Raw genomic sequence first — 24,944 nt, 5'->3', positions numbered from 1 at the left:
AGATATGATACTCCGTATGATAGTGCTGCTGTAATTTTTCTACATGGAAAGGCCGGAAGTTCACAATTTGAAGCTAAAATCATCTCTGTTGAAGTTAATATATTATCATACAGGCTTAGGTCTATCGTAAAACCATTTTATCAATTGTTGTTACTAAGATTGTGTCACAATGTAGTACACAGAGTAGAAAAATATAAACTGTTGACAGAATCAGATTTGCACTGAAAGAAACATAGCTGACAGTACACCTTATTTTAATAAAAACACTGAAAACAATTTCTTTTTACACACAAAATAGTTCTCATCACTATCAAGATAAAATACCCAACAATATTTATGTTTAATATATGTAAATGCAAAAACAAATCGCAATTTCTATTTCAAAGGTTTCTTGTCTAGTTAATTAAGGAGGCTAAAGCTTGTAGTGTAGGAGGCTTATTTCAGTTCAGTTTTGAAAAAATGTGATAATATGCGGTTTAAATATGGTATACAGGAGAAAAACTAGCTTTCTTCGATTGGTATGTAGAAGTAGCTTCAAAGATTAATGCAATTTTTCATACAATAATTACAATATGATTACAGTGCAGGCAGATCCTATAAACTTGCGTAAGTTCAGAGTAAAATCCTAAAGTAAATCAACACAACAGAATTGAGAATGGAAGGCACTTTTTTCAACTTGGAAGATGTCTTTTTACGTAGATCATATGGTAGTATAGTCCATAGACGGTAGTCAGTAATTCATAACTGCCAACGGAGACACACTGGTCATTAAAGAAAAGACGTTTCATGAATTTTGAACTCTTTAGAAACAAGTGTAACATGTCAGTTACCAACATCAGCATACACTTTCGAATTGCAGTATTTTGACAATATGTATTCCCTGACGTGATATTTAAATGGCAAGAACATTTGTCAGAAGAACATAAATATTGATAGTTAAGCAATTGTTTAATGCAAAAATAAATTAGAATTTGTAATTTTAAGGTTTATCATCCATTGTAGGAAGCTTATACAATATTTGGACCATGTTGTTTGAGGTATGTTATACTAAGGTTTTTAATTGTCAGACCACCAATTACTCCCTCCAATTAAGAACGGCACGGGATTGTATTTAACATATCTGTTTTCATAATTGAAACGGGTATTTCTTAACGGCCAACCGACTCCTGAATGCGATCATAAAATTTATGAAGTCTTAGGTATGATGTTAACTTCACCACTCTAAAATCTTGTCTTGATAGCTTCATTATGCGCAGAAACCCTCTATTCAATGAAATCATGACAAGAAATACAGGCCTTACAATTTCGTATCATATGTCAGATATGATACTCTGTATGATAGTGCTGCTGTAATTTTTCTACATGGAAAGGCCGGAAGTTCACAATTTGAAGCTCAAATCATCTCTGTTGAAGTAAATATTTTATCATACAGGCTTAGGTCTATTCTAAAACCATTTTATCAGTTGTTGTTACTAAGATTGTGTCACTGTGTAGTACACAGAGTAGAAAAATATAAACTGTTGACAGAATCAGATTTGCACTGAAAGAAACATAGCTGACAGTACACCTTATTTTAATAAAAACACTGAAAACAATTTCTTTTTACACACAAAATAGTTCTCATCACTATCAAGATAAAATACCCAACAATATTTATGTTTAATATATGTAAATGCAAAAACAAATCGCAATTTCTATTTCAAAGGTTTCTTGTCTAGTTAATTAAGGAGGCTAAAGCTTGTAATGTAGGAGGCTTATTTCAGTTCAGTTTTGAAAAAAATGTGATAATATGCGGTTTAAATATGGTATACAGGAGAACAACTAGCTTTTTTCGATTGGTATGTAGAAATAGCTTCAAAGATTAATGCAATTTTTCATACAATAATTACAACATAATTGCAGTGCATGCCGATCATATAAACTTGCGTTATGTTCAGAATAAAATCCTAAAGAAAATCAACACAACGTTTTTAAACTGAAAATTGAGCAACAGCATTGAGAATTGAAGGCTCTGTTTTTCAACTTGGAAAAAGTCTTTTTACGTAGACCATATGGTAGTATAGTCCATAGACGGTAGTCAGTAATTCATAACTGCCAACGGAGACACACTGGTCATTAAAGAAACGACGTATATAGAAACAAGTGTAACATGTCAGTTACCAACATCAGCATAAACTTTCGAATTGCAGTATTTTGACAATGTTTATTCCCTGACGTGATATTTAAATTGCAAGAACATTTGTCAGAAGAACATAAATACTGGCAGTCTATCAATTGTTTAATGTAGACATACATTAGAATTTGTAATTTTAAGATTTATCATCCATTGAAAGAAGCTGATACAATAATTTGATCATGTGATGTTGGTTGTAGCTTTCAGTTAAGTCGTTTTTTTACATGTGTTTTATTTTCTTTTCTTTTTTAATGAACTTCAAACTGTTATCTCTGGTTTTAATTCTGCGACATCATAGTGTAAGTATACCAATAAAACACAAAACTGTTGACCACATGACACAAACACTATGGACATTGTACATGTTGTAAGTATACCAATAAAACACAAAATTGTTGAACACATGGCACAAACACTATGCACTTTCCGTGAGCGGTTAATCATTTTTTCCGTTTACATATTGATTTAGTTTGGCAATGTATTTTCGACGAGGAGACATTCTCGACAAACTTACCTTTGCTGACCGCTGTTTCAAACCCATGGTTCAGATACACTTTTCTTCAGTTAGGCATACATAGAAAATAAGGGGAATATACCAAGTCTAACACATGGTTCAGATACACTTTTCTTCAGTTAGGCATACATAGAAAATAAGGGGAATATAAAAAGGGGCAATACAAATCAGATGTCGAAAAAAAAAACCCAACCAAACAGCAAAAAAGAAATCGGACAAACAACAGTATATTTAACACTTCACAAAAAACTAACATTTGTACAGCACGAACGTCACCGGTAACCGGGAATGAACTCTTTGTTCTAAGGTGGTATGGGAGTCTAAAAAAAAATGATAGAATTTGTTCATACTTTGCCAAAATGTAGTAACTATTGATACATGTTCAAAAATATTATAAAAATGATAGGTCACCGTGCATTTTCTCAAGCTACAGGTTGTGACAAAATGACAGATTTTGTATGGATTATACAGGAAAAAACACAATTTTGTGAATAGAAACTAGGAAAAGATAGCTTTCAGACAATGCTTTGAGAATATCAAAAGAAAAGATAGGGTCACCGTACGTTTTTTCCGGCTAAAAGACAAAATAGGAAAATTCTATGTATAGTCCTTCAGAAAATGCACTGTTTTAGAGTTATCTCCCCTTAAAATGCCAATTTGAAAATATTTAAAAACAACCAAAAATAATCAACACTTGTAACAATATTAATATTTATAAGTTATGTTCTTAAAAATTGGTTCTTAGAAATGAAAATTCACATAAAATATCTGCATTCCCGCATTAAATTTTGCTAACTTGATAGAAAATACGGACCTTAGATTCTCTGTTTTTTACAATCCAAGATGGCAAAGACACCCATACCACCTTAATAGTTGTTAGCAGTACCTGCTTAATAAAGGGCACCCATCGCGTTGCAAATCAAAACGATATGTCGTATTTAGTGATGTCCCAATCGAGGAAAAGACGACAGATATGAGGCTGCGGCAAGTGGAGCATATCCGTTGTCATCTGTAATTCATATATTCCATAATGCACAAGTAAATTATAAACTTCAAAGAGATTACTTTAAGTTTATCATTGACCATTAAGAGATCTAGATACAATTCCCCCTGTTAACTACAATCCCAAATTAAGGAAACCGCAATATATGAATTTTCTGGCAGATATTTATTTCATATGCAAGCGCTCCTCGAATGACGAAACAAGAGAATTTCACAAAGGGAACACATATATTTTCTTGCAAAGTGTAGATCTGTTCTGGCTAAATTTATAAAGCGGAATAGGAAGTTAGATGTAAATGAATGTGTATTATTCTTCGTCAGAAGCTCCTGTATGAATTTGAAAATAAGTAGACGTGGTACGATTAGTAATAAGACTTTTCTTTTTACAAAAAACAGAGGGACAAAAATATAAAAAATTTTGTTAACAGTTCTTATGTCAAACAGTTACACCACTGTCCTAGATTAAGGGAGGATTTTATGCCTGCAGACATGTTTCTGTATATATGTGCCTGTAATTCAGGGACTGTCGTTTTATTGTTTTGTACTTAAACCAGGCCGTTATAGTTTTTTTGTTTAATTGAATTTGGATACAGAAATAAAGCAATGGCAAAATCGATGCATTGGTAAGGAAAACCTAAAATATGATTCTGATAAAAAAATTATAATACATACATTCATATTGCAGCTTCAAAGTAGAAGGCGTAAATAGTTTCTAGTAATTATTTGTTGTAAATATCAATGGAAAAAAAATCTGATTATAAAATACCAAGCTGGTATTCATGCCTTCACTTCACGGTTGTCCATTCGTTTGATGTGTTTTGTCATTTGATTTTGCCATTTGATTAGGGACTTTTCGTTTTAAATTTTCCTCGGAGTTCAGTATTTTTGTGATTTTACTTTCTATAAAATCAGCATAATATATGAATAACAGAACACCAATGCAAAATGGTTTTTAAATCAGGCAAGCCTTTTGAAAAACTTGTACTTGTCTTCCCGATAGTTTAACATATCTCGGAAGACTAATTTCATGTGGGTATGGAAGGGGTTTACAGATTGCAGAACAATGTGCAAAATATACAGGAGAATGGACCAAAAAAAAAATAAATTTTAAAGATAGAAAAAGAGGTAAAACAAGAAAGCCGGAGTGGATTGTAATAGAAAAGAGAACAATTATAATGAAGATTTAAAACCAATTGTTCACAGAACAATTGAAGGTCTTTCCACCAAAAACAATGTATTTAAAGACAAAAGTTGTAAAATTAAGTTTAAGATATCATTTCAATCGTCAAATGATAGCTTATTGTACGCTGATTCCAAAAATATATGGTTTCTATGCAATATTTTTTAAATAAGGGAGATAATTTGTTACTTCCGGTTTGAAAAATATTATTTCCGATAATATTTGAATATTTACTTGACACTGATTCAAAAAATATCTGGTTCTATATACTTTTATATTAATAAAGTACAACACAAAGCTATTTCCGGTTTACACAAGGTCATTTCCTGTTGTTTTTTTCAAGGTTAAATGGTTTGATACCTTTTGCCTAAAGTCTCATGGCTGTATCATGTTTTCATATGAGGTAAAAGCAAAGGTCAAAATCTAGACCGTCAAATTAAGCTATGACCTTGAGATCAATTTCAAGGTCATAAACAAAGAACCTCAAATCAAAAGACCATAGGTCTTAATTATATTTGGTTAATGAGTTATATCACGATACGAATTTTTTTTAATACAAGAGGGGAGAAAACTCCCTTTTACGTTCAACATACCCTTGCGATCAAAATTTAGGTGTTACGACATGTCGCAACTAACAATTTAGTAAAAATAATTTGTCGATATCTTATACAGTTTTTGGGAATAAGTGAAAATAAGCCAAATTCAAAAATTAGAATATGACCTTGACATTTGACACTGACCTAATTTTCAATTTTTTGGACCAAGGACCTCAAATCAAAAGATCCTAGGTCTCTATCACTTATGTAGTATACATTTCAAAAACACATAAACTGTTCGATATCATATACAATGATATACTAAATATCTAAGCGACATATTGAGAAACAAATATTTATCTCAAGCAGGGTTTCCCCTGGGTCAATTATTTTTTTCGCCACCTCTTTCGCCAAAAAAATATATTTTTCGCCACTTTATTATTTTTTTCGCCAAGTAACACAAATATATTTTTCTTTTAAAATTTTCCATCCCCCCTCCAAAACAAGAAGTGGTTTTTACAACAAAACAAAACATTTTACCACTTGAAATTTATCCCTCGTGTAAGGTGTAGTCATTACATTGAAGTGTTACTGTCATGCCAACCTAACCTTTTGAATAGATTTCTTCCATAACGACAGTTTTCTTTTCTAGACCATCGTAATGCTTGAAACATTGAAACACGGGTGTCACTGAAACGACTTTAAAGTACCCACTCAAATCAATTATCTATATCAAAGTTAAATGATAAAGTTTTAAATCAGAGACCTTCTTGCTTTTGAAGATTTTTCGTCATAACAACAGTTTTCTTTTCTTGACTATCATTAAAAGAAGGATCGAGAGGAAGCGTCAACATTTTGCTTCAACACGTGCGTCGCAAAGTGGCAAAATCCCGTTTGTGAATGGTAACGGACGCCATATAACCATACCATATCAATTTGTTATATAATACAATCAACACCTTTATTAATTAGTCCTTTGATGTCGATAGCTATAAATGCAATCAGCTGATTATTGATTTTCTGTCAAAATCTTAACGAGTTCAAGGTGAATTCCGAGTATTGTCTGATCGGATAAAGTCCGAGAAACCCGAAAAAAGTAAATAAACAAGATGGCTGAAAATAAATCGTTATATATATATTTCTTTCGCCAAATTCTTTCGCCAATGACGAATTTTAATCGCCACAATTACTATTTTTTCGCAAATTGCGAAAATGGCGACCGCCAGCGGAAACCCTGAATTCTCAAGAACAAAATTAGGCGGAAGAAAAAAAAATGATCAGAAGAAAAACAATAGGTCTTTCCAAAGAAAAGTGGAAAGACCTAAATATAGAAAATGTCATATACAATTAAAGAATACAGAAATGAAGGACCCCATCCAGACCTTATTTAATTGGTCTTGAACTCCATGAATTTCTTTCTAATGTTTCCAATATGCTTACAATAATAAAAACGTTAAACAAATACATTTAAAAACACCAAAAATATCAAACTGATACATTCAATCACATTAGGTTGGAGATTGCGTTCTTCAAGTGCTTGGTCATCATGGTACTCGTTGTATATTTTATAATGTATTCAAACTTTTTTGGACGACTGTAATTACAATTTCCTCCTAAACTTGTGCATTGATTAATATTATACTGACTAAATCGTATTTACGGTTCTTCTAGATGTTAGTATTTTGTAGTATTTTGGTTATGAAAACTAGCTTTGTAAAGTCACGCTCATGATTTCTTGTTTGCCAATGGCGTATCCATATCTATTTTTACTTCATTTTTGTCTTCTAGTTCGAAGTGATGTTCAGGGCTGTAAGATTTATTGTCAACAGATGTAGCGGTGTTTTGAATCTCTGTACGAGAACAACATTTTTTGTTCACAAAAATTCTTAAAAGGAACAGAAGAAATAAGATGATATGACAAATTGGAATCGCTACGAGTACAGTTATCAGTGACAAACCGGTAGTGTATCCAGTGTTGCTCCAGTCAAAGCTGGAATATATATATGATTTCTCCTGAGCATTGGTACCTCCTAATATCTTGTATATAATAGAGAACACGACATACACTGCACCAAATACCATTGGATGGAAGAGATGATAGAAACGCACAGGGATTCCAGTCAGGAATAAGTTGATTAAAACGTACACCATATTTAATCCGTGTGTTTCTATGTTTACTGCTGTTTGTGTACTGGAACCTGAAAATAAAAATACAAAAGTGTAATTAATAGATATAAGAAGATGTGGTATGAATGAAATGAGACAACTCTCTATTCAAGTCACAATTTGTAAGAAAAACCATTATAGGTCTCTAACACGGAGTCTTGGCTCACACCGAATAACAAGGAAACCCACAAATGACTTATGTAAAAGCATTTAAACATGAAAATCTTATCTATATTAAAAACGAGAAATTAAGCAAAAATAAGTTCATCTGCAAACCTGATTGATTTTCAGTTAGAAATTGACCAAATTTAAAGCTGACTAAAAAGGTTGAGACTATCGAAAATCCACTATAGAATTACTTACTTGAATAAATTAATCCCCAGTACAGCATTGTTACTAAAATACTTGCTGAATTTGAAACGTTAAAAAACACCCAATCAACTTTCAGATACCATGGCATTTCAGAACATGCACCTGAAAAAGAATATGGAGGATTAAAGAATTTCATTTTATCATTAATAATGTTCTATCTGCTGTCCTTTTGGTGATTTTGGTGAATCCAAGATTCTTGAAATGACAGTACTCCATGACAATGAAAAAGGGGAGTATTCCATAACAATGAAAACGGGGAGTATTCCATAACAATGAAAAAGGGGAAAAATCTTTTTTCTGATTATTAATTTTACCAAATGAATACTGAAGTAACCATTCTCAATCAGACAATACAAGATTGAAACTGAATAAGGCCAAATTGAAAGTAGAAAAAAAAGAATAAAAACAGTAATTTTGCACCTGTCCTAAGTCAGGAATATGTTCAGTAGTCGTTTGTTTTATGGTTCATAAGTGTTTTTCGTTTCTTGATTTTTTATATAGATTATACCGTTGGTTTTCCCATTTGAATGGTTTTACACGAGTAATTTGTTGGGCCCTTTATAGCTTGCTGTTCGTTGTGACCCAAGACTCCGTGTTGAAGACCGTACCTTGATCTTTAATTGTTTACTTTTAAAAATTAGGACTTGGATGCAGAGTTGTCTCATTGGCACTCATATCACATCTTCCTTATCTATATAACAATTTATCAGCAAACTTACCTAGAAGTATGTCATCTCTTTTGACAGCAATGTATACAACACATATAGCGTCAATGATGGTAGAAAATGTCAGGACAAAGTATGCCCAGTCTGTTAAATAAATAAACCATTTCACCTGCTGTGCAGGGTCATCTCCAGCCCATTGGTAACTATAAACTCCAGTCAAAATAATCCAAACTAAATGGTACAACGCCCAAAATATACGCCAACCTAGATAAAGCTTGTGGTAACCACACTGAGAAAAAAAAATTAGGATAATGATAATGATATAAAAATTGACAAAGTGCTTTTAATGAACACTCTTTTTCAGTAGGACAGCATATTCGAAGTAGAAGAACATCAAATTGTCAAGGTAATTATATTTTTCGGTTGGGCCAATGAGTGAATTGAAAGTAGACTGTTTTCCGTGCTTGAGACCCTGCTGTTTAAGGAGGTAGACCAAGATTAAGGGAAATAACTCTTAAAATCATCAGAACGTTTGTGTCAACCATTTTCATAAATATATTCTAAGCTTCTAGGTTACATCGATTATTTTCAATCTGTTTCAGATAAATGCTTAAAATTCATTGAGGAAACTTGACTTTTACAAACACATAACTGATTTTAAGAGTTATTTCCCTGTACCAAGGTCTACTCCCTTAAGAGTGTCGGTGTTCTAGGAATATATTAGTTGCTGTTTGATTGACATTTATCTCTACTACTAGTAATATCTTCTTTTCTCGAATAAATGCTCCCGCGATATATACGTCGCTGTTATTTATATTAAAGTCGCACTGAGTCCTACAACAATGAGCAAAACTCTTACTTCACTAAAAGTATAAGACGGCACCTAGTACCGGTTTGACGGAATTTTGAACGTTGTTGTATGCCCTATCAAGGTAACCAATCCAATTACAGGATCAGATCGAACATTTCACTTCCATTTTATAAATACATTCCCATTAATTTTACATTATTATCAAATGTTTGTATTAAGAGAACTGAGGTGTCTTTAAGGTTCATGTGGACCCTATGGCTAAAATGGCCGTATTCTCACCTCAAAATTTACTCTGAGTACAGGCAAATCTGTGCATCTGGAAAAGTTTTAAGGCATAGCATGCCCTAGATAAATAGAATTCAAATGCATTGTATGATGTAGAAAATTCATAACTTAACTGGATTTTGACGTACACTTTTTTTCGTCCCTGCAGAAGATGATAAAATTAACAAACAGTTGAGTTTACCTTGATATGGTCCACTCAGGTACACAGTATTATTGTCAGGTATCTATTGTCCATCTATTGTCCATGTCATTTAATACAGCTCACGTCAATTATTACCTGTGGGGAAGTTTCTCAACTTAGTTAATTTTGGCACCTTCTGGAGGAATGAAAAAAAGTGCACGGCAAAATCCTGGTAAGTTTTTGTTTTGCTCAAACATAAAACATGTTTGAAATTTATATATCTAGGGCATGCTATGCCTGAATTTTTTTATAGATGCGCAGGTTTGTCTGTACTCAGAGTAAATTTTGAGGTGAAAATACAGCCATTTTAGCCATAGAGTCCACATGAACCTTAATGTTGTCCTTATACGATTTCAATGCAATTTGTTCATACTAAACTTTGGGAGGTTATTTTTTGAAATATTTCCATAGCAGGGTAACAACAACAGTCTGTTACTCTAATACAACTTGATTTTTTCTTGGATACTAGTGTTTCTGAATATTGGGAAAAGAAGTGTACATTCAAATCAGATCAATGATAAAGAATATTCCATGAACGTGACTAAAAGTTGATTTACTAATGACCCCCACTAATGTATATTGGTACATAATTTGGGAAGAGATATTTTATGTGGATGAAATGGATTCTCTTCTTGAAACAAAACTGTTACAGTGTTTATAACCCAAATAGTTTAACAATATATAATAGATTCATAATAAAAAGATAATACCATAACTCATAACTAAAGATCATTGGGAGTGGACATCTGCTCTTTGATCGGGTTGTTGTCCCTTTGACAGATTGCCTACTTCCATTTCCAATGTTATCATACCGGTAACCGCACTTTGTTTTGTTTTGTTTTATCTTATGCATCTTTCATTTTTAATGTAAGGGTGAGATATTTCAGAGTGATTTTATTATCGCCGTGAACATGCCCCCCCCCAAAAAAAAAGAAAAATTAAAAAAAAAACAACAACAACAAATACCCCAAAAATGTCTCGAGTGGTTGATTAGAACACCTGCAGTAAAACACTAGTTAATTAAGAAAATGACTTACCTGAAATTTAATAAAATCATTTGGTTTGGAGTAATCAAGTTTAAACTCACTCAACAAAAAGTAATCTTTCCAGCCCATATTTTATACGTTATAAGTTGACCTATGATGATTTGTAGGGCAAACGGTGACACATTTAAATTATATGTGCTACCACAATAACACAAACAAACGTGATCGTTACTGGTTTATAAAATAAAAATCACCAACCGTGATGTTACCGTCAATGAGGCATGTATTTGTTTATAAATTGTTTATTTTTTAAAAAGGAACGTCCAGGGGTAAAAAACACTTCATACATTAAACATGTTAAATACAAAAACAGTTTGCAAAAAAGTTCTGAAAAGAAACACCAGTAGAGACAGAAATAATAGAGAGGGAATTTAAATTGTCACTTAGTTAGTAGAGACAAATATTTTTTTAACAAGTCACATATGAACACCTCGATACATTCTTCCGGTGAAAATACAGGAAGGAAAAGATCAGTAGATATAACATGATATCAAAATTAAGGAAGTTCGCTAATGATAATAAATTTAAAAATTTTGTTTATTTTTAAAATTGCGTTATTTAAAATTCTATCTACTGGTTAAAATTTAAAATAATATTAGCAGTTAGAATAGGATAAAACTAAAAATTAGTTAAAACAAGTTCCTGTTTTAACTAATTTTTAGTTTTATCCTATTCTAACTGCTAATATTATTTTAAATTTTAACCAGTAGATAGAATTTTAAATAACGCAATTTTAAAAATAAACAAAATTTTTAAATGCGGTGACCCTGCAGATAAGGTGGACTTCCAGAAGAAGAAGAAGATAAGCTTTTCATAACACTAGAATATATTGATTAAAAGAGCAAAAATCATTGATAAGTTTAAGTTCTCAAAAAATATTACAGCCGATTTCATTAAGTGTATAGGAAAGGTAGAATCATTGGTAAGCTTGCTTGCTAGCTGAACCATGAAGTCATTATTAGGTTAGGTAAACTACCCTCCTTTAAGAGTAGACTAGTCCGACAGATAACCAATCTATATGTATGTAACACTAGACTACTACGAAAGGAGGGTAGTATACCTTACCTAATAATGACTTCACGGTTCAGCTAACAAGCAAGCTAACTAAGGATTCTACCTTTAAATAATAAACATTTTATAAGACTTTTCCAGATGGGTTATAATTATACATGTAAAAGATTTATAAAAAGAAAAATGGGGGTCAATGGGCATACTTTTTTTAAGGCATTCAAATGGTTAAAACCAGAGAATTCCGAAAATCTAACAAAATTCCAAAACTTGACAAGCGAACTTCCCTAATCACAAGTAATATTACAGTATCAATTGATTATGTTAAAAGTAGGAACATAAAAGAAGGCTAAGAAAACTAGCGACTGAGCAACACGAACATAGACAAAAAGTAGGGGTGAGTGATCTCAGGTGCTCCGTAATAAAGGGTTAATAGATTCTGCTCTACATGAATTCAGGACCTTCCACGAATCTAATAATAACTCTATAACATGTTAATATCATAAAATAAAATTCATGCTTCTATTTAGAAAGATCAAGGTAGTACTACAATCGCTGGGCTGAAATTACAGGTGTGGATCTTTCCTATTACATGATCAACCTTTTATAAGGCTAGTTGCGTGAATACCATGCATAACTGTTTTCCACTTTTAGATAAAAAAATAATAATAAAAAGTAAAATTCATTTCCAAATATATTTTTAAAAAGGGAGGTATTTTTACTCTCCATCTATCAAAAGCCTTTTAGGGGATCGTTCTAGTTTAATCTTCGACGATATTTTAGGGCCATAATAACTACTGCTTTCAAAGTAGTCTAAGAGATCACAGATCACTTGACTTTTAGAGAAAAAAGAAGCAAATATATACTCGATATACGATGTTTTTTTTAGTAAACAAGCATCTTAAAGGAACATAGTTCTGGAAGCGATTCGAAAAGGAGGTATGCTCATGCATGTTTCACAATTATTCTAGTCCAAATTATATACCTGTACCATGGTATCACGTTTTTATTTATATATGTACATTTGTATATGTTAAACTGTCATACAAGAAAGATGTTTAACTAGCTATACAACCAGGTTTGATCCACCATTTTCTACACGAGAAAATGCCTGTACCAAGTCAGGAATATGACAGTTGTTTTCTATTCGTTTGATGTGTTTGAGCTTTTGATTTTGCAATTCTATAAGGGTTTTTCCGTTTTAAAATTTCCTCGGAGTTCAGAATTTTTAAAAACCAACTATATGTTTCATGTTTCATTATTTAGAAGAAAACAAGTTAAAAATATATAGATGAAAACTTTTACCATTCATATTACCAACAAAACAATTATTGTTTAAATGGAAACAGACGAATGACAATCTATGATATGTATGTAACGAAGAAGAAGATTATAACCACTTTTTTATTTCTTGTCGATTTTTAGAAAAATTTTGGAAAAGTATTCACGAGTTAATTATAAAAATAAAATTTAAATTTTAGAGTATCATTAAAGCAATTAGTCTTTGGATATAAAATTTTTGACAAAAATTATTTTGGTCTGAATTATTTCCTCACAATCTTAGGTTTTTCCATATACAAATCTAATCAGAAATTGACAAAGGTAAATGTTTATCAAATTTTTGTTCGAGAATACATAAAAAGATACAACGAAAACAGAACAGTGAAACTTAATCCATTACTAAAGTCACTAAACAGAAGTTTAGACGATTGATAGAATAAAACATAATGTATTAAAATGTTGTATAATTGTATTTCAAGAAATTTATACATATTATTATAATATATACATATATACCAGCAGCTGATTGCTAACCTGGGCAATCGGTGGAATATTACAGTATGCATCAAGAAAAGCTTGGTTTCTTGGTGTAACAATGTAACAAGCATATTTGATGAATAATTATATAATGTTGTTAAAAAAAATTAAAACAAATCCATAAAGTTGAGTATGGTAGTAAACTGCATCATATTGGACTTTTATTTTAATGTAAGGGTGAGATATTTCAGAGTGATTTTATTATCGCCGTGAACATGCCCCCCCCCCCCCCCCCAAAAAAAAAGAAAAATTAAGAAAAAACAACAACAACAAAACCCCCAAAAATGTCTCGAGTGGTTGATTAGAACACCTGCAGTAAAACACTAGTAAATTAAGAAAATGACTATATATAAAATTAAGGACGTTCGCTTCTCATGTTTTTGAATTTTTGCCAAATATTCGGAATCCTCTGGTTTTATCCATGTAGTGCCATTAAAAAACTTTCACCACTAATACCTTAGTTTCGTAGTATCATTATCGATCTAATCTGCGAATCATTTTAAAGAAATTGCCGTTTGTCATTTGTTTTCTTTGTTCATAGTTCTCTAGCATTCGAACGTTAGCTACATCGATAATTTAGTGCTCAGTACAACCAGAGGAGTATGAACGATATACAAGGTATTAAATATAAACGTTATAAACATCAATGAATTTTAATTCATGAATGAAACACTTCAACAAATGGCATGCCGTAAACGGAGAATCCCATTGTCTTTGCTTTTTTATCTAAACCTTCTGTTTCATTATGGTTGTCAAATAGTGTTTCTGGAAAATCTAAACCTTCTCTACGACACTTAGCTCGTAACAGAAGAGTGCAATCACCCACACCATCTAGGGGGACAATACGCCCTTCTTCGCACAAATCGGGTAAGTATATCCGAGACGTTGAACCATAACCTTCGAGTACCAGATAAGTAGCAGGCATTTTCATGTGTTTCTTTAGAGAAAGAGTTGTTTCTCGCCACATGTTTTTGTCATAATTTCTGAAAATTCGTCCTTGTTTAAATAAGCACGAGGGATTGACGATATCCTTTTTTGGCAAACAACAATTGTTGTATTATATATTGGGGTAAGTCGCCTATGTCGCTGTCTATCCATAACACATAGTCTTGATCAGATAAAGCGTTTTTTAACAATCAATTCCTAGCTTTAGCTAAGTGTTAAAATTGAGAAAGGAAATGGTGAATGTGTCAAAGCGATAACAACCTATCTTCGTTTATATTGTTGAATTCTCAGATGAATATTCCCCCAATCCCCACTTACGTGTTGACCGATGTCAAAATGATAAAAACTTATATTAAGAAATCCAGACGCCTTCAACTCCTCTATGATAAGTTTAGCTTTCACCACTGTTCCGTCCGTACTCCCGTCCTCACCAAAAGCTATCGATATTATTAATGCATGGTCATATTTGAGTTCGCAGATCTCACGTGGAAATCTAAACAATGTCTTCTCACTATTATGGAACGGTGTTAATATCAATATCTTATAGGAATATATGGTATTGTCAAGCTTAAGATTTTCATGTCGTAATTTATCTGACAACCGGTAAACGATATCAGAAACAGAGAATTTTGGCACTGGTGGAATAAAATTAATCGGTTTTGCAGGGTCAAATCTGTTTGTATACAGCCTGCTTGTTTCATGCGATTCTCTTCTGTGTCGTCATTACTAAGATGAATTCCAACTCCAACTATTTTTTCGTTATTCTTAAAAACAATCGGCCATCCTCGGGTGATTCCGCGATGAAGGTACGGAATTGGCCGATTTGTAACGAATGACTTTAAGATTTGTTCTTCTGTGCGTTTGTCTAAATGAAGGGTTATATCAGGTGCTCCGTAAGGGTAAACAGATTCTGCTCCACATGAATTCAGGACCTTCTACAATTGTGATAATAACTCTATATATATATATTTAACCTGTTATCTTAAAATTAAATTCATGCTCCGATTTAGAAAGATCGAGGTAGTTCTACAATCGCTGGGCTGGAATTAGAGGACCGGTGTGGATCTTTCCTTTTTCTTTCTCTTTAACATATTCAATCTTTTATAAGGATATTTGCGTAAATAACATGTAACTGGTTTCCACTTTTAAATAAAAAAAATAATACTGAAAAGTAAAATTTATTTCAAGAAATATTTCAAAAAAGAAGGTTTCTTAACTTTCCACATATCAAAAGCCTTAAAGGGGATCGTTTTAGTTTAATTTTCGACGATATTTTACGTGACCTAACAAATTTCCTTTAAAAGAGGGTGATGGCCACAACAACTCTACTGCTTTCAAAGTAGAAACCACAGGTTACTTAACTTTTAGAGAAGGAAAGACGCAAAAAGCGATGTTTTTTACGTACATTTAGTAAACAAGCATCGTAAAGGACATAGTTCTGGAAACGATTCAAAAAGGATGTATTCTCGTGCATGTTTCACAATTATTCCAGTCCAAATTACTTAGTATTATATACCAGTACCATGGTTTCACGTTTTTATTTACATATGTATATGTTCAACTATATGTTATGGAATTTTATACAACTGTCATAGAAGTAAGAAGTATAGCTAGCTTTACAACAAGGTTTAATCCACGATTTTTACATACCAAAATGCCTGTATCACGACAGGAATATGACAGTTGTTGTCCATTTGTTTGATGTTTTTGAGCTTTTGATTTTGCCAATCGATAAGCCGGATAAGGGACTTTCCATTTTAAAATTTCCTTGGAGTTCAGTATTTTTGTGATTTAATTTTTATTCGATTTGTGGCAGACATGCTACATGATTTTACATAATACAACTTAAATCTGTGAATGTGCACTACAGTCGAAGCTATAAAGAAATAAATTCCCTAAAATCCAGTGTTTGAACGATATACAAGGGATACAATATAAACGTTATAAACATCAAAGACCTTTAATTCATGAATGAAACACTTCTACAAATGGCATGCCATAAACGGAGTATCCCATTGTTTTTGCCTTTTTAGCTAAACCTTCTGTTTCAATATGGTGGTCAAACAGAGTTTCTGGAAAATCTAAACCTTCTCTGTGACACGTTGCCCGTACCAGAAGAGTGCAACCACCAACACCATCTAGGGGGACAATACACCCTTCTCCACGCAGATCGGGTAAGTATATCCGAGAAGTTGAACCATAACCTTCAAGTACAAGATAATTAGCAGGCATTTCCCTTTGTTTTTCTAGAGAAAGGGGCGTTTCTCTCCAAATGTTTTTGTCATAATTTCTGACAGTTCGTCCTTGTTTAAATAAACACGAGGGATTGACGATATCCTTTTTGGCAAACAACAATTGTTGTATTATATCTTGAGGTAAGTCGCCTATGTCGCTGTCTATCCATAACACATAGTCTTGATCAGATAAAGCGTTTTTTAACAGTAAATTCCTAGCTTTAGCTAAGTGTTGTCTTCGTTTATATTGTTGATTTCTCTGATGAATATTCCCCCAATCCCCAATTACTTGTTGATCGATGTCAAAATGATAAAAACTGATGTTACGAAACCCTGACGCCTTCAACTCATCTATGATAAGTTTAGCTTTCTCTACTGTTCCGTCCGTACTCCCGTCCTCACCAAAAGCTATCGATATTAATTCATGGTCATATTTGAGTTCGCAGATCTCACGTGCAAATCTTAACAACGTCTTCTCACTATTATACAACGGTGTTAATATCAATATCTTATAAGCATATATGGTATTGTCAAGCTGAAGATTTTCATGTCGTATTCTTTCCGACAACCGGTAAACGATATCGGAAACAGAGAATTTTGGAACTGGTGGAATAAAATTAATCGGTTTTGCAGGATCATATCTATTCGTATCGATACCACCTGCTTGTTTCACACGATTCTCTTCTGTGTCGTCATAACTAAGATGAACTCCAACGCCAAAAATTATCTCGTTATTCGTTAAAACAATCGACACTCCTCGGGAGATTCCGCGATGAAGGTACGGAGTTGGCAGATTTGTAACGAATGACTTTAACATTTGTTTCTCTGACTGTTTGTCTACATGTTGAAGCTCTCTGGGTTTATCTATAGAATCAGAGAAACTCCGTATGAGTTTTGTAACTACTACGAGGTTAATAGTTAGTAGGACTGTTAAACATCTTATACGACGACGAAAAATCTGTTTCATCATTTCTTATTGAAAGAGATAATGCAATTAATGTACGTCTCTTATAACGGTTAATGGTGTATAATACTAAAATTCTGCAAACGGACAGTCAGGCTTTTAACGGTAACGGATTGTACAAACACAAATAACCTGGCATACGTATTCTTCAATATAAATCTCTCCCTTCAGTCAACATTTACCTACTAACTTATCCTTGCTATGCCTAGGACAGGTTTCCTCAATCGATAGCTGCAAAACAGAAAATATGAATAAATGTCTTACTAATGGCTAATGAATGTTAATACAAGAGTTGTTAGTGTAAATGATGCGTTACTGTACTTTGGTGAAATTAAATGTGTAGGAATAATTTATTTTATTAAAGTGTCACCTCAAAGAGGTAAAATTCAAACTTCCGCATTGTCAAAATACAATTATAGTCACGGGGGTCATGTTATTACTGGCGATCCTGACATTATCAATGGACAACTAAGAGATTTGTTAGCCAAGGGACCATAATACAGAATTTCCCAGCCAATCAACTGGAAAAATTACTTCAGGTTACTGATGGATGCAGTTGAGGACTATTCTAGAAAATGGACATCTTTCTTTTTCTTTTTAACAATTCAATTAGGAACACCTCGATGCCTTCTTCAGATGAAAATACAGGAAGGAAACGACAAGAAAATGTGACATGATAGCAAAATTATTATATTATAGTATCAATTGATTATGTTCCGGGTAGAAATATTAAAGAAGGTTAAGAAAACTAGCGACTGAGCATCACGAACATAGACAAAATGAAGGGTTATATCAAGTGCTCCGTAAGGGTAAACAGATTCTGCTCCACATGAATTCAGGACCTTCCACAATTGTGATAATAACTCTATATATATATTTAACCTGTTATCTTAAAATTAAATTCATGCTCCGATTTAGAAAGATCGAGGTAGTTCTACAATCGCTGGGCTGGAATTAGAGGACCGGTGTGGACCTTTTTTTTCTTCTCTTTAACATATTCAATCTTTTATAAGGATATTTGCGTGAATAACATGTAACTGGTTTCCACTTTTAAAAAAAAAAATAATACTGAAAAGTAAAATTTATTTCAAGAAATATTTAAAAAAAAAAGAAGGTTTCTTAACTTTCCACATATCAAAAGCCTTAAAGGGGATCGTTTTAGTTTAATTTTCGACGATATTTCACGTGACCTAACAAATTTCCTTTAAAAGAGGGTGATGGCCACAACAACTCTACTGCTTTCAAAGTAGAAACCACTGGTTACTTAACTTTTAGAGAAGGAAAGACGCAAAAAGCGATGTTTTTTTACGTACATTTAGTAAACAAGCATCGTAAAGGACATAGTTCTGGAAACGATTCAAAAAGGATGTATTCTCATGCATGTTTCACAATTATTCCAGTCCAAATTACTTAGTATTATATACCAGTACCATGGTTTCGCGTTTTTATTTACATATGTATATGTTAAACTATATGTTATGGAATTTCATACAACTGTCATAGAAGTAAGAAGTATAGCTAGCTTTACAACAAGGTTTAATCCACGATTTTTACATACCAAAATGCCTGTATCACGACAGGAATATGACAGTTGTTGTCCATTTGTTTGATGTTTTTGAGCTTTTGATTTTGCCAATCGATAAGCCGGATAAGGGACTTTCCATTTTAAAATTTCCTTGGAGTTCAGTATTTTTGTGATTTAATTTTTATTCGATTTGTGGCAGACATGCTACATGATTTTATATAATACAACTTAAATCTGTGAATGTGCACTACAGTCGAAGCTATAAAGAAATAAATTCCCTAAAAATCCAGTGTTTGAACGATATGCAAGGGATACAATATAAACGTTATAAACATCAAAGAACTTTAATTCAAAAATAAAACACTTCTACAAATGGCATGCCATAAACGGAGTATCCCATTGTTTTTGCCTTTTTAGCTAAACCTTCTGTTTCAATATGGTGGTCAAACAGAGTTTCTGGAAAATCTAACCCTTCTCTGTGACACGTTGCCTGTACCAGAAGAGTGCAACCACCAACACAATTTAGGGGGACAATACGCCCTTCTCCACGCAGATCGGGTAAGTATATCCGAGACGTTGAACCATAACCTTCGATTACCAGATAATTAGCAGGCATTTTCATTTGTTTCTCTAGAGAAAGGGGCGTTTCTCTCCACAGGTTTTTGTCATAATTTCTGACAGTTCGTCCTTGTTTAAATAAACACGAGGGATTGACGATATCCTTTTTGGCAAACAACAATTGTTGTATTATATCTTGAGGTAAGTCGCCTATGTCGCTGTCTATCCATAACACATAGTCTTGATCAGATAAAGCGTTTTTTAACAATCAATTCCTAGCTTTAGCCAAGTGCTGTCTTCGTTTATATTGTTAAATTCTCTGATGAATATTCCGCCAATCCCCTGACGCCTTCAACTGATCTATGATAAATTTAGCTTTCTCTATTGTACGTCCGTTCTCCCGTCCTCACCAAAAGCTATCGATATTAATGCATGATCATATTTTAGTTCGCAGATCTCATGTGCAAATGTAAACAACGTCTTTGGACTATTATGCAATGGTGTTAATATTAATATCTTATAAGAATATATAGTATTGTCAAGCTTAAGATTTTCATGTCGTCTGCTGAATTTTGGTACTGTTAGAAAAAAATCAATCGGTTTTGCAGGATCATATCTGTTTGTATCGATACCACCTGCTTCTGTATTGTGTTAACTAAGATGAACCCCAGCTCCAACTATTTTCTAGTTATTCTTTAAAAAATCGGCAACCCTCGGGTGATTCCGCGATGAAGGTACGGAATTGGCCGATTTGTAACGAATGACTTTAACACTGGTCCTTCTGAGCGTTTGTCTACATTTTGAAGCTCTTTGGGTTTATCTATAGAATCAGAGAAGCTTTTGAGTTTTGAAACTACGACGACGTAAATAGTTAGTAGGGCTGTTAAACATCTTATACGACGACGAAAAATCCGTCTCAACATTTTTTATTGAAAGAGATAATACAAATAATGTACGGCTCTTATACCGATTAATGGCGTAGAATACTAAAATTCTACAAATGCTCAGTCAGGTTTTTAACGGTATACGGATTTTACAAACGAACGACCTTGCAAACGTATTCTTCAGTATAACTCTCTCCGTTCAGTCAACATTTACCTACTAAATTATCTTTGGTATGCCTAGAACTAGTTTCCTCAATCTAAAACTGCAATAAAGAAAAATATAAACAAATTGTCTTACTAATGGCTAATACGTGTTAATACATGCGTTATTAGTGTAAATGATGAGTTACTGTACTTTGGTGAAATTAAATGTGTAACAATGAAAATAGTTATATTCTATTAAAGTGTCATCTCAAAGATGTAAAATTCAAACCCCGGATTGCTTATGTGCATCGTCAAAATACAATTATAGTCCAACTGGTCATGTTATTACTGGCGACCTTGGCATCGTTACAAATAAACAACTAAGAGAGTTGTTAGTCAAGGGACAAACATACAGAATTCCCCAGCCCATCAATTGAAAAAAACTTAAGGTTACTGATGGATGCAGTTGGGGACTATGCTAAAAAATGGTTAAAGCGCAAACCAGATGAACCGTAACTGGTCACTTTGTCTGAATGTAACATAGCTATTCAATCATGCATTCAGAAACTACGATGTTCTACGAGCACAAGGGGTTACAGCCCATTCAAGAACCAGGGAATTGTGGATGCTTTATCCTCTTTGCATGACAACAATGTCGTTGTTCTAAGGATACAGCTTCTAATAAGAGAGTCTTCGTATATGTAAAAACTTTTATTTGCAATGTCTTAAATAGAGCTTAGAATAGACAGCTCCACTGGTAATCCTACATTTTCTTTAACAACCTTTATATAGGATGACATTTTACAATATCACAAATCTGTTCTTCTTTCATTTAGAAATACTTACAAAGAAAACGGAGAAATCTACCGTCATTGTACTGGATACCAAAACTTCACCAAAGTAAGTATAAAAAACGATACATAGCTTTACGCACCAAGATGTTCAAAAGTGATGACTAATATTCTTTCTACAGTAAAAGCAAAATGTGGTTATGATAAATATTTAACCAGTGGTGTCAATCAGATAGGGATTCTTAAAAACTCTAAAATTCTACTTATAAATCTTTTATCATAATATCTGCAATTTTACAGCAACATTTGGAACTCTGATTTTCTACGCTTTACACTACTTATCCTCATACTCTTTTGATAGATCGAGTGCACAAACCCATTACACAGAGCTTGTTCTATAAATGGGAATCTTAGATATAAATTGAGTTGAGTTATGATAATTCTTATTTTGTAAAAAAACACTGTGAAACTGATTCTATCAGAGAATACAATGGAGATGATATTATCAAAATGCTGGACTTTTTAATTGACAATATATTTTTTGAGTTAAGAGGATTGATCTTTCAACAAACAGTCGATATTCCAATGGAATCCACTTATTGTGCACCCCGTCTGATCGACTTGTTTTTGTACTCGTGTGAAGCAGAATTAATTCAGAAACTTCTAAAAGACCAAACAGAAAAAAAACCACGTTTTTGCAAAGTTCATTAATTTTACGTTCAGATATATTGATGATGTCTTATCACTGTATAACCAATATTTCAGTTAGTACTTGCATCTCATATATCCTAGTGCACATGCAATTAAGGATACTACTGAAAAGGGACTGATTCATACCTTAATCTTTTTTTTAATACTGACACAGATGGACGACTTCACACTACAAACTATTTCGAAAGGGATGATTTTAACTTCCCAATTATCAATATCCCGTTTCTCACCAGTAACATACACTGTGCTCTGTATGGTGTGTAATATCTCAATAGATACGGTATGCTCGTGCATGTTCACACTAAACTAAACTAATTTCATATAAGGAGTGTGCTTCTTATAACGAAACAGCACAAAAAGCGTTATTTTTTAAAAATCCTTTAGAGGTTTTAAATAAAATACATGCTTTTGATGGTCTTTATAATTCTGTTGACAGTTATGATATTTATACTCTGTACACTACACTTCCACACAATCTTATAAAGAAAAAAGTTTTTGTATTTGATAAAATAGTCTTTCGAAAAATCTCATTGTAATTTTATTTGCTGTAACTCTTTTAAAGCATTTTTCTGTAACGAAAAAGGAAAGTATGCTAGATACACTTACTGGAAATGTGAGGATATGATTGAAGCTTTAAATTTTCTGCTAGATAACATTTATGAACGTTTCGGCGATAAAGAGTATCGTCAGGTAGCAGATTTATTTCTATATTGCTATGAATCTCAGTGTTTGACCAAACTCAGTAAAGACCCATCATTGTTATATTTGGTTGATACATTCAATAATACCTACCGTTATCTGGATGATATTTTTTCGTTGAATAATCCAGATTTCTCTAAATATACTTCCAAAATTTACCCAAAAGAACTTACTTTATTTAAATCTAACATAAACAGCAGCAGTTGTCCTACTAGATTTAGACATTTCAATTTCAAACGGGAAACTTCATACTAAAATTTACGACAAAAGAGACGATTTTCATTTCCTATTGTTAATTTTCCTTTTTTAGACGGCGATGTGCCCCTGACTCCATCATACGGTGTTTATATATCCCAACTCGTTCGGTTTGCCCGTGTGTGTTCTGGTGTCATAAATTTTAACGAACGTAATCAATGCATCACTGGGAAATTATTGTGTCAGGGATTTCGATACCATAAATTACTTAAAACTTTTACTAAATTCTTTCATAGATACAAAGATTTGATTATTAAATTTGGCTGTACCTGTAGAAAACTTATTAAAAATGGTATTTCAAATCCTAAATTTTACGGTAATATTGTACTTAAAGCGAGGAAATCAATATGTGACCCGTGTAAACTCATCGAACCTTTAAACAAACTTATAAGTAAGGGTTATCGTACCAATATTATAATTAGATCTCTGACTACAGTTTATATTGACACTAATATCGATTTTGTCATTAGCAAATTAAAACATAACTAAATTGTATCTTCTTTTGAGGCGGGATGTATAGAGACACAGACACGTTTATCCCTATATAGGTCGCTCCTCACTATCCTACTACCTGTCGATTCATTTATTTTTGGCATTGCACAAGTCATGTCTTCTCTGACTGTTCATGACGTTAAAATACTAAATCCCTGGGATGTGTTTTAGTTGATTTTAGTCTCGGATGCATGATTTTTTTTATTATTTATTGTTCTTGGCTTTTAACTAGCTGTCAGTAACTGCGAGTACTCTCAAATCGTATGTTCTTGTTAATTCGACCTGTTGATACTGTTTATAATTCGTTTTTGTTATTTTATATTAATATGGATCTGGTCTATATACCAGCTTTGATTATGTGGAATATCTTCTAATTTTCACTTATTCGTACTATATTTGTATAAACTTCAAGATTTACCTGTATTATTAAAACAGTTTCTTTTCAAAAGTGATTATTTTCGAAGGGTTAAATATTTCGCAGTGGTGTCTGATTGAGTTAAGCCTGCCAATTGATATTTTATCGTGTGCTTTTCTATGTTGTTATGTTATGCTATTGTTTCGGAAAAGGGAGAAGGTTTGGTACCATTTAAACGTTTAATCCCGCTGCAAATGTTTGCACCTGTCCTAAGTCAGGAATCTGGTGTACAGTAGTTGTCGTTTGTTTATGTTATTTATACGACGTGTTTCTCGTTTCTCGTTTTTATATAGATTAGACCGTTTGTTTTTCCCGTTTAATTGGTTTTACACTAGTAATTTTGGGGCCCTTTATAGTTTGTTGTTCGGTGTGAGCCAAGGCTCCGTGTTGAAGGCCGTACATTGACCTATCATGGTTTACTTTTATAAATTGTTATTTGGATGGAGAGTTGTCTCATTGGCTTCACACCACATCTTCCTATATCTGTTATGATCGGAAAAGATTACAAATGACACTCAATAAATTTTAAGGACACCAGCACGAATTGGTTGATATAAATGATGTTTCTAT

At 32.8% G+C, this 24,944-nt stretch overlaps 3 protein-coding genes across 3 annotated transcripts; all 3 read right to left on the bottom strand.

Moving 5' to 3' along the window:
* Nucleotides 1–7,104: 7,104 nt before the first annotated feature.
* Nucleotides 7,105–11,057, bottom strand: LOC143075352 (protein rolling stone-like). Its single transcript, XM_076250742.1, has 4 exons — nt 10,923–11,057; nt 8,663–8,897; nt 7,935–8,045; nt 7,105–7,603 (listed from the first exon to the last, which is right to left on the bottom strand). Exons 1-4 carry the CDS (start codon nt 10,998–11,000, stop codon nt 7,131–7,133), a joined length of 897 nt encoding a protein of 298 aa, XP_076106857.1. The 5' UTR covers nt 11,001–11,057; the 3' UTR covers nt 7,105–7,130.
* Nucleotides 11,058–16,667: 5,610 nt separating this feature from the next.
* On the bottom strand, nt 16,668–19,333 carry LOC143077022 (uncharacterized). The gene is made up of 2 exons (XM_076252910.1): nt 19,325–19,333; nt 16,668–17,444 (listed from the first exon to the last, which is right to left on the bottom strand). The coding sequence occupies exons 1-2, from the start codon at nt 19,331–19,333 to the stop codon at nt 16,668–16,670; spliced, it is 786 nt and encodes a 261-aa protein (XP_076109025.1).
* A 441-nt stretch (nt 19,334–19,774) lies between these two features.
* On the bottom strand, nt 19,775–22,182 carry LOC143077021 (uncharacterized). The gene is given in 2 exon segments (XM_076252909.1): nt 19,775–20,388; nt 22,179–22,182. Coding segments are annotated over 2 exon segments (618 nt in total).
* Nucleotides 22,183–24,944: the final 2,762 nt, after the last annotated feature.

Source organism: Mytilus galloprovincialis, chromosome 5 (assembly GCF_965363235.1).
Source record: "Mytilus galloprovincialis chromosome 5, xbMytGall1.hap1.1, whole genome shotgun sequence".
Taxonomy (NCBI): domain Eukaryota; kingdom Metazoa; phylum Mollusca; class Bivalvia; order Mytilida; family Mytilidae; genus Mytilus; species Mytilus galloprovincialis.
Note: the sequence above shows the minus strand (reverse complement) of the source record. Positions and strands in the feature narration are given on the sequence as shown.

Excerpts from the sequence above, each read along its gene's own strand:
- LOC143075352 (XM_076250742.1), bottom strand. The coding sequence starts at position 11,000 with ATGGGCTGGAAAGATTACTTTTTGTTGAGTGAGTTTAAACTTGATTAC. Across the intron at positions 8,046-8,662 it reads AAGAGATGACATACTTCTAG|GTGCATGTTCTGAAATGCCA; the intron begins GTAAGTTTGCTG and ends ATTCTTTTTCAG. Across the intron at positions 7,604-7,934 it reads CTGGGGATTAATTTATTCAA|GTTCCAGTACACAAACAGCA; the intron begins GTAAGTAATTCT and ends TTTTATTTTCAG.